Source organism: Ipomoea nil, unplaced genomic scaffold (genome assembly GCF_001879475.1).
Source record: "Ipomoea nil cultivar Tokyo-kokei standard unplaced genomic scaffold, Asagao_1.1 scaffold1237, whole genome shotgun sequence".
NCBI classification, from domain to species: domain Eukaryota; kingdom Viridiplantae; phylum Streptophyta; class Magnoliopsida; order Solanales; family Convolvulaceae; genus Ipomoea; species Ipomoea nil.
In genome coordinates, this window is record NW_017617665.1 from 1,504,152 (window position 1) to 1,515,327 (window position 11,176).

The window sequence follows — 11,176 nt, forward strand, 5'->3', positions numbered from 1 at the left end:
TCGCAACCAAACGGTGGACCGCAGCCCAAAAAGTGTATTTCTGATCGCAACCAGATTATGAACTGCAGCTCATATATGTATAACGTTTGATCGCAACCAAACGGTGGACCGCAGCCCTATATAATATTTATATACCTGACCGATCGCAACCGGCCTGGTTAACAACCGATGGTTCTCAACACATCCAACTGCCCGTATAGCCAATTTGATCGCAACCAAATTGGGGTATCATGCACACAAAACACATAGCAAGCACATGCAACCCACATTAACACATTGGGAAGGGGGAAAAACGTATAAATAAAACTTACGCGTGGTCATCCACATACTAGGGACATTCCTAAGGGGTTCATACATCTTTCACCTAGGCCAACGGGATACCAATTCAACTAGCATGCAATACACAAGACTCTTTTATCCTACGAATGGTACCCGAAACATCAAACTAGACTCAAGCACGACAAATGGGATCCGTTGGGACTCCACGGGGGACAGGGAAACATCAAACAGGGAAAACCACCATACCCGCTGGTGGCGTGCTTCTGGGCAACGAGTGCCCTGCGGGCAGTCGCCTGCCCGCTGCCGGCGACACCAATAGGGGCAGCGGGTGGCGACACCCGGGATCTTTCGTGGAACCCGAAACCATGTCTAGACACTTTTAAACACAAACGACGACGCCAAGTAGTCAAGTAATGGATCAAAACCAAGAATCACATTAAACACATCCTAACATGACTTCTAAACATAATCAACACCCGAACATGCGAAATCCCACCCAAACATACCAAGAATATCACAATACGAAATTCACGATTTAACCTATGGCTCTAATCATATTAAAATCACAAAATCATAATTTGATCTTTTAAAATCAAGAACATCAAGATTTATCAAGAACAATACACAATCATCAAGATGATCAAGATCAACACATAAGATCATCTCATCAACATCAAGATCATATCAATATCATCATAAAAGATTTATCAAGACACAAGCATATAATTGTATATCAAAAGGAGCCAAAGAAGAAGATTATAGCAAGGAAAATAGGTTTTGTTGAAACATGGGTTACCTCTTAGCCTTAATTAGAGTCCTTGGCTATAAAGGTTCTTTCTATAAGATCTCCTCTTCTTGATTTCTCCTACATTTGGTGATAGGAGAATTCTTGGGAATTCTTGTGTGGTGAAAGCTATTGTGGTGTGAATTCTAGGTGCCTCATATGTCCTTATATATAACTAAGAGTCCTAATTAGGGCCTGAATGGTATGAGTTTACTAATTCTAGTTCTTATAGGACTAAGGGTTTGGTTTTAGGGATAAGGGTCCATGGTCTATGGTGGACCCTTCCTAATTAATTAAGGTGATTTAATTCCCTTTTAAGGGTAAGTAATTAAATAATTAGTTTGAGTTAGAGGCCGTAACACGGGATGTTATGGCACTTGGTATGGGATTTAGGTCGGACAAACACACAATCAGGTCGGCAGTGCTCGAATCCGGCCCTACTCGGTGGGTGGACCCAGTACCAATTAGGTATGTGCTACAAGTACAACTGTGGATAATCTCTATTATTTACCTACTTTTGTTAGCATATTATTGAATTCAAATCATCTAGTAATAAAAAGTCTATGAGTCTTTCTCTCCCTTACTTTTGAACAATTGAATCAAAAAATGAGGAAAAAAAGTCAAAAAAAAAAAAAAACATTGTCCATGCATTCAATATGAACTTTAACATAAATATTCAAATGAGAACTAATCTTATACTTCAATCTAAGATGATCAATGATTAAAAGTAAAAATTAAGAAAAAGGTGCTGACATTTATGTAATTGTGATTATATATTTGGAAACGGTTGATAGTACATTTGAAAATGCATGACAGTGAATTCGGAAAAGAGTTTTTAAATGCAATTTATAAGTTATCTGCAAATACATTGTCAAACGTTTTTGAACGCACAATTATAATTGTAAAAATGTCACCGTGTTTTTCATTAATTTTCAGTCATTGATCATCTTAGATAGACTTATGAGATCAGTCCGTACGTTCTCACCCGAAGTCTAATTCTCATGGGAGCTAGACCCTATGTCTATATATATATATATATATATATATATATATATATATATATATATATATATATATTATATCTATCTAATTTTAATTTTAACCTAATTTTATATCATAATGGGCGTATCCCAGGAGAGAGCTTATTATGTTCAAAGACTTTCTTTGACTTCTGGATACTCCAAATAACAGCAGAGAAGAGCTTCGTTCTGTCAAAAGAGATTTTGTTTTTATTTTTTTTTTTAATTCAAAAATAGAATTAACAGCTCCGTCGCTGAGACTTTGCCGTGAGAGAGAGAGAGAGAGAGAAAGAGACAAAGATGGAGGCGAAGACGGCGGTGGCGGCGGCGGCGGAGCCGCTATACAACGGTAGGGACGGGGAGAGAGGCGGCGGAGGGAAGTTCAAGAAGCCGCCGTCAAGGAAGCCACCTGCGAGTCCCTACGCCCGACCACTAGCTGTGCCGGCGAGACGCGGCGGATGGTTAGCGAAACTCGTTGATCCAGCCTACCGACTAATCTCCGGCGGCGCCACTAGGATCATCCCCTCATTCTTAACCAGGGCCCCCCCTCTTCTTCCTGTCGCCGAAAGCAACGGTAGTTTGACTAGTTCCTTTTTATTTTTTATTTTTAATGCACATATACAGTATTCTGTTCACCTATATTGCATTAAATTTGCATGTATGCTACTTTATGGCATGGCAATTGAATGCTAGGGTTGGTCGGTTTACAGCTTGGTAGAGTTGATTGCTTGGTGTAATTGATTTTACGTTATATTGCAGCAGGTTGAGGGCGTTAAAATTGATCCTTGTGCATATTTATTTCTAATTTCGATTTTTGAATTTCACATTTGGATGTGCTAGGGTTTGTAAGGTTACAGGCTTGACAGTCAATTTGTATGCTATTTTTGTGCTCCTGGATCCTGATGCTTTAGTGAGTTTTAAGTTAAAAAAAATTGAAGCTTTTTGGTTATTTTTGATAAAGTTGTTCTTTCCCCCCCTTACCTGCTACTGCTGCTGCTCCTACTACTAATTTATTTACTTGCAAGTAAGCTAATGGTAATGAGTTAGTATCATAATCAGTTTGACAAACTCTAATGGGGCTTTTTGTTTGCTATGGCATTTTGTTTTAATTAAATATGCTTGCAAGTTGATTCTTTTATAGATGAAATTGTTTGGATTTTCTTATTTAGTGGAAATCAATCGGATTGAGAAGTCTTATTGTTTCATGGTGCTAACACAAGTGGATATGATTGACAATCAGTTGCAACACTTTTGTGAAATTTTAAGAATATGTATTTAGAACTTAGAACTGGATTTATGAGCTTATAGAAAAGGGAATATAGAGTTCATGAAGTTTACATTTTTTGTTTTTGTTTTTGAAAAATAAATGCTAAACTAAAACTGGAATCACATGGGTGCATTTTGTTTTTGGATGATGTTTTTGATTTCCACTTTTATCTCTACCTTAATCATACGCTCTCTGTTATGCCTTGTCATATTTTCCCATTGTCAAACTCGGTATGCCTTTTTGGTCAGATACAGAAGATGAGGAGGTGATACTGAGTGCAAAGGATGAAGAGAAGTGCACTTCAAGTGTAAGCTTTTACTAAATTTTTTGGTGGTTTTAGATTCATGAACCTAACAGCCAATGTTTTTACTTACCTCCCAACCCAATGAAACAACCTTAGGTATATTTCTCTTTGTTGTAGGGGTTTGAAGGGCATTAGGCGAACTATCTTTATTTATTTATTATTATTATTATTATTATTTTTTATTTTTTTATTTTTTTATTTTTTTTATTTTTTATTTTTTATTTTTTTTGGTGTTGAACCCCACACATCATAATCAAGAAATAGTTGACTGTAGTTGAATACTATAATTACATTATAGTTAATACTACAGTACTGTATTCCATTATGGATGGGCACATTTCACCTTATATATACTTTAAGGTTTGAGGAACTCAACATAACACCACATGTGAATGTGATGATAAGGGCCATATGGAAAGGTCTTCTTTTCTTACTTCATGAGTGCGCAATGGACCAATGGTGATCCATTACTTTAAGTGTCTTGTATAATAAAATATTATTAAAAACAGTGGACATAATTTTAGGATGGCCTACAAAAGGAATGGGTAATGTTTAAACATGGAACAAAGGAGTACTACTTAGGACAGGTTAGATTGTTGATACAAAGCTTATTATGGTCTTCTATAACTGAAATGAATAACCATGGAAATGAATCTTGTTTGTGCTTCAAGAATTTTTGAAGAGATGAATGATGATTCCTCTTTAGGAGAGTTAAACAATGGATACCAATATGATAATTATTTTTTTGCACACAGGAGATTCTTGTAATCACAATCTACAACTGTAATAATGAATTAGATAGTTAAATAAAATCTTTTAACTGATATCTAATTTCTCGCTGCTAGGATTACTAGTAGTTTGAATAGCTAGGATTATTTTTTTATTGGGTAGTATTTTGAATACTTTCTTAAACTGTTCAAAAATTGACTCCAAATATTTAACAGGAAAAGATGTTAATTCTTGCTTTACTGCCCTTCCAGTGGATGTTCTTTAGATGACTTCTCTGTAGTTGAAAGAATCCTGTAAAAATGTTCAAATTTATGTTTATGCAGTCTGTAATATTCAAATCTACTGAAAGGAAGGATCCTAATGAACTATTAGATAAAGAGAAGAGAATGTCTCAAGATGAAAAGCTGGGGCAGATACAAGACAACTCACATGATGATTCTGAGATTTCCAGAATTGAGCAGCTGATGAAAGGGAAAACATTTTCTAGGTACCAGTATTATTGCTGCTTATGCTTTCTTTTGAGCACTTTACCAGCTCTATGTATTATTAAGATTATTATTATTGTTGTTGTTGTTGTTGTTGTTATTTTGGTTGAAGATTTAGTTTTATCTTTATACTATACTCTAAAACTGCAGCATTAGTCTCTAGTTTAGTAATCTTACTTGGACTAGAACAAATAAAGTATAAATCCTTTGGAATAGGTGAAACTTATGTTTTTTTGGTGGTCAAGTTATGATTAAGTTGGCTGTTTGAATTATTCTCTTCTTTCCTTTTTGTTTGAGAGTAGTAACAGCAATGCATTTTGATGAAATGATGATGGTATTGGCTTGGAGAAGGGGGATACTTTTTATGTAACTTTAATTGAGTAATACTATCTTGGGAAAAGTGTTTTTGTTTATTTATGTGTGTGTGTTTAGAGAGAGAGAGAGAGAGAGGAGAGACATGTTTTAGGTACAAAAGCACCCTCCCATCCACCATGCATAAAGGAAGTAAGAACCAAAGTAGAGGTTTAAGTTTTGGTGTTAATGAGTTGCTTTGGGTAAAACTGCCGACCTAACTCCTATAGAGTAAGGTGGGCTGCTGGGTGCATGGAAGGAAGTTTGCCAACCTATCAGTTCTGAGCCTGGCCACTGGTCAATCTTAGTTTCCTCATATTGTTGATTGGTCCTAACTAGAAACAATGGTATATGGGTATAAGGGTATTATGGAGTGGAATAACAAATTTCCATCTCTTATTCCTTTCTTACAATTGGTATATTAATGCTGTCAGGATCGTGATTCTTTGGGAATCCTTTTTTATTTTAATTCAGTTTTCTCTTCATGTAACATAGAAGGAATAATGATGGCCATCAAAAATGAAAATAAAATTTATTTTCATTAGGTCAAATTAATTCGGGAAAAGGATCAAATAGACCCTTGAACTTTACTCAAAAGTGCAATTAGGTTCTTGAACTTTAAAAAAGTGCAATTAAACACTTGAACTTGTCAAAATGAGTCAATTAAGTCTAATTTACCGGTAACCATGGAGAAGATGACCATCAGTCACCTTCTCCATTGGAGAAGACGACTGGACGCCGTCTTCTCCGGTGGAAATGGTCACCGGAAATTGTGGTAACTTAGACTTATTTGACTCATTTTGACAAGTTCGAGTGTTTAATTGCACTTTTTTAAAGTTGAAGGGCCTAATTACACTTTTGAGTAAAGTTCAAGGGTCTATTTGACCCTTTTCCCAATTAATTAAATTAGATAGTATCAATACTTTTCTCGTTCATTCCATTCCACATGTTGCAGTTTTGGCATGTTCTTTGCTCCACATGTTGCAGTTAATGTAAGGTTTCAGTTAAGTCATTATCCATTTGAGAATGAATTATCAGTTTACTTGTTTCAATGAGTTCTAGGTTACACTCATCAATTTCTTTCTTTTTTTTTTTTTTTTTTTTTTTTTTTTTTTTTTTTTTTTTTTTATCGAATATCAAAGAATATTGTTTCATTTGAGTTCTTGGTTCTGCTTGTTATTAAACTGGTCCTCATTGCTATGCAGGGAGGAAATAACTCGTTTGACTGAGATTTTGAAATCGAAAATTACCGATGAGCAAGAAAAGGAGAAACCAAGCATGACAGTGGAAAGAGACACTGAAGAGGTTCTTCTTCTGCATGACACGCCAAGAAGATTAACAGAAAGAAGACAGGAAGATGTGAACAGAGCTCTACTTGGACCTTTGACACCCCTGCCCCAAAGAAATGTGAGTCAATTGCTACCGTTAACTGTTCTGTCTCTGGGCACACAAATATTTGGCTGGCCTGCTTGAATTAAAGTTGATGCAGATAAATAGATAATATTTGTACACGTCTATATTTTCAGCTAAATTTATCATTGGCCACTGAAGACCCAAATGTAATTTTTTTACACATACACATTCTTGTGGATAAAGCAATAGAGGATGATGTATGAATACTTGATTCTTCAGGTGCAAGATGAAGTTGGTGCTTCACCCATAGATGTTGCAAGAGCTTATATGGGAAGCAGAATGCCAGATCAAAGCCCTGGGCCTCATTTTCTAACCAAGGAAAAACGAGATCCAGAAAATGCATATAAATCATATCTTGCATTGCCTTCATCAAAACCAGAACCTTGTTGGCCTGGTAGCATGGTGCGGGAGCAGCAGGGCTACAGTACACCACAGAATCAGAGAAGCAGATTTGGGCTCCATGATTTTCCCAGGACTCCATATTCTAGAACTTTATTATCGAAGTCTAGAACCAAGGTTTGTAGTTTAGTTTAGCTAAAACTTCTGGTACTTGTTTTGTTGTACAATGAATGATTCTTTTACCTTCATATGTTTTTAGCCACAAGGTGATAGCAGGTGCCTTGACCTTTCTGCAAAGACTTTTCAACAGTCTCAAATGTCTACATATGGGCAGGTAATCTTATCGGGGCTGTTGTAGTTTTGTCATTTGATAACTTGCAAAGTGTTTCCTTTTTTACTTTGTATTGTCAAAAATTCAGGTGAGGACAAAGAATGATGTGTTTGAAAGCAGTTATGGATCAGTTGGACCTATACGGAGAATGCGTAATAAACTCGGATCAGAAACCCAACCCAGAAAATCCATTTTCCAGAATCCTTCCAAAGGTGCCTCACCAATTGAAAAACCATTTGCTCCTAAAATGTTCTTGCCTGCTGTCGGAACGGATAAGGGAATTGATGAAACCATTAGGACTTCAAAGTCCAACATAGTAGACCATGCTGTTCCAACTGAGACAACTAGAATAATACTAGACCACTTTAGCAGGCACAAGCCCACACCGAGAGAGAAGGCAGATGAACTGAAGCTGGCTACTGATTGGAAGAAGAAACCTTCCTGGGCTGACGTCTCTGATGCAAGACCAAATGGGAGTGTCAACCTTCCACTTTTCAGAGAATCTCAAGTCCTAAAGACAACGGAGTTGGGAACCACAACATCTTTTAAGGGTGGAGATAACGGGAAAGGCATTGTTCAGATGAATTCTGAGGATAGTAGTTTAGGTGTAGTAGATAAAGCTACCACTGATGTGAATACTAGAGCTCCTGTCTTGAAGACTGATGCCAATGCTGGGCCTTCGTTGTTCTCCCAGAATACTGATTCACAATTCAAGGGTTTCGTTACTGATTCCAGTGTCCCTAGTTCTCATCAGGTATCTAGTCGGTTTCCTTTATTCTCTTTTGAGATCATAATCCTTCTCTTTTGACAATAGGTACAAGTAATCTTATGTGTGAGAGATGACACTTTTGATGATTGATTTAGTTAGTGACGGTTGGGATTAAAGCAAGGAATAAGATGCAACAATTCCACTGAACACCACTAATTTCTTTTTTCTCTATGCAGGGCTCGATAGGCACTAATATCGGACCAAGAGGGACAGTACCAAACTGGCCTTTTCAACAACAGAGTAATGGGCAGAATGTCTCCACATTATCCAGCTCGTTAAGCTCTAAGCCAGCAAAAGAATTGCCAGCACATACCTCTGGAACAAAACCAACCTTGCCAGCTATTGCCATCAGTAAGCCTGATCTTGGACGCAGAATTTTCTCTGATAATGGCCTTGGATTCACTTTCCCAGTTCCTGTATCATCTGGTACGCTCTCTGAACCACCAACACCCTCAATGCCATCTTCCGCCACAAAGGTTGCCTCAAACCCAGAAGAGCCATCTTCTGCTGTTCCTTCTTACAGCTTTGGCATGAAGAAATCTTCACCGCCCCTTGTCTTCTCTTTCCCGTCTACAAGCAGTACACCTCTCCATACTGATCCTTCAGATATTAAGTTCAACTTTGGGACAGATGGGAAGCCAAGGTTATCATTCAGCGCCGCAGGTAAAACCATCTGTTAGTGAAGACTCTAGCTGCATGACTTTGAGAAGAAATCTAATTTTTTTTTTTTTCCAACTTTTATGAAAAATACTTTAGTTACTCCATATTAGTTGGCTTTCTTTCCATATATTTTTTTCAAGGAAAATCCTATTCATAGTCTTTCTTTTTCCATAAAAATCAGGGAATATAGGGATTTGAGATCAGCAATGTCCTCTAGGACCTCTTCTTCTAGGGGCCTTAATATTCCAATATATAAATGAGAATTGTTGTTTCTTTAGCTGTGGGAACATACCTTGTTGGACATGTGATATACTACATGGTTTCGTGTGACAGACCTTGATAAGAACAACATTTCCAGTATCATGGGCATCATAGTATCCATTTTCATCCATTCTTTTGATTTATGGTAAGGCCTGCAGCCTTGGGTGAAGCCCATCTTGCGACCTTAGTTGGTAAAGGAGTATAAAGAGGTAAATCAACTTAGGTTGTCCATAGTTAACTGACTGAGAAGTCGAACTTAGAACTTTGTGGTTACTAAGTCAATTGTTCGACTAACTTGGTTGATGTTGCTCTTATTTTTATCCATTCTTGGTACTTAGCAAGAGTGAATATTATCAACTCTGCTTAGAGAACATGATGCCTTTAGAATAATAGTCACAATAAGCCAATAATGCTTTTCTCATGTGCAAGAATTTGTCCATTCTCTTCATCATGGGCAAAAGAAATGGTATTTTGGTATCAAGTTGATGATGGACTGACCCTACTCTGCTAGAAGTTCTAATTATTTTATCTTTTTCTTTTGACTTCTTGTTGGAATTATAGTTGAACTTTTTAAAATTTGTAATTTAGTACCAAAATATGAAACATTTACACATTTACAATACATAATATGAAAATATTTATATTGTTCCGAGAATAACATTGAAATATTATTTACCATTTTTTTTTTAAAGAGGAGGATGCTATAGCATAACCAGTATAACAAGTATGAATAGACATTATATATACATGAAATTAATCGGTTCTTATCAAATTAAAGAATAGATCATTTTTTAAGGTAAACCATTGAACATTATATTAAAGAAAATAAATGTTCAATACAAGATGGAATAGAATACATTAAACAAGATGAACCAGCATTAAAACTTGCTGTCCTTGCAAAAGTATGGGCCAGCAAATTTGTTGATCTCCCCATCCTGCATAAGATAAGTCCATGTACAACGAGTTCAGGAGTTGACATACATTCAGGCAATTCATCTGTATTTCTATATATGCCGCCAACCTACAGATTTTATCGAAGATAAAGCCTCCTTGACTGCATAGGTCTCAGCAAGCAGTATGGGCATCTGGGCATCACTGAGACAACGAATGCAAATTATGCTGTGCAACCGTGTGCACCATGTATGGTGCACACGGTTGCAAAAACGACGTTGTTTTGACTAAAAACGCTCGTCCCACTTAAAAAAAAAAATTCAGGTATGATTCCCGGCAATAACATTTTTTGTGTGCATAATTTGAATTATATATCCACAAGGAATGAACTAAATATCCACAATGAATGAACTAAATATCCACAATGAATGATCTAAATATCTACAATGAATGAACTAAAAATCCAGAATGAATGAACAACATAATGCTATTGAGGGGAATCGAAACTGAATTATTATTTTTTAAATGGGACGCACGTTTTTAGTCAAAACGACGTCGTTTTGCAACCATACATGGTGCACACGGTTGCACAGCATAACTATTCGACAATGAAAGGTTCCTGCCTTTGCAGCAATGAAATCTTTACTCCTTGTCAATTAACACAACAATGCCATAAAAACCTTCCCCCCTCCCAGGTTAGACAACACCATCTACTTGACATATAGCCCCATTCTCGTGCATAGATCATAATTGTAAGCCAAATCAAGTTAAAGAATCTATCATAATTGCACAAAAGTTTCAAACTTTGGTACTAAATTACTAGCTAGGTGTGAGTATAGGTGTGACAACAACAACAAACGTAACTCATATTAACTTATATAAGTCAAGAATCACTGGTTCTACTAGAATTAGTTGGGCAAATATCTTAAAGATGAAACTAACTAGTAACTAGCAACTAGTTACTAGCTAAGGCCATATTATGCATGATGAGCGGCACTCTGAAGTATATCATGCATCTAAGCTTATGAAATTATATTATATGTTCTTACACATGTTCCCATAATTATATTTTATGTTCATTAAAATTGTACTAAGATCAATGTTTATTCATAATATTCTTAGCTTCAGTGTTCAATATACAAAGTTACAATTGTGACGGACATAGACTGCAACATTTTTTTTTTGGACAAGGGAAACCCACAGTCACTACTCGAGTGTATTCATTGGATAAACCTCGTTCCTGTGTAATAGTCTTGCAAACCACATAGGAGAAGTAAATCGCACTAGAATGACC

The 11,176-nt window shown here is 36.4% G+C and overlaps 1 protein-coding gene across 2 annotated transcripts; it reads left to right on the plus strand.

The window, feature by feature from the left end:
- The first annotated feature begins 2,221 nt into the window (after positions 1-2,221).
- LOC109184046 (nuclear pore complex protein NUP1-like) lies at positions 2,222-9,060 on the plus strand. 2 transcript variants are annotated; one of them, XM_019334087.1, is made up of 8 exons: positions 2,222-2,656; positions 3,604-3,656; positions 4,706-4,869; positions 6,424-6,625; positions 6,851-7,147; positions 7,230-7,304; positions 7,390-8,055; positions 8,247-9,060. In XM_019334087.1, exons 1-8 carry the CDS (start codon positions 2,383-2,385, stop codon positions 8,748-8,750), a joined length of 2,235 nt encoding a protein of 744 aa, XP_019189632.1. In that variant the 5' UTR covers positions 2,222-2,382; the 3' UTR covers positions 8,751-9,060. The 2 variants fall into 2 exon arrangements, with proteins under 2 accessions (XP_019189632.1, XP_019189631.1); XM_019334086.1 differs by having other exon boundaries at positions 2,223-2,656; positions 3,598-3,656.
- The last annotated feature ends 2,116 nt before the right edge of the window (positions 9,061-11,176 follow it).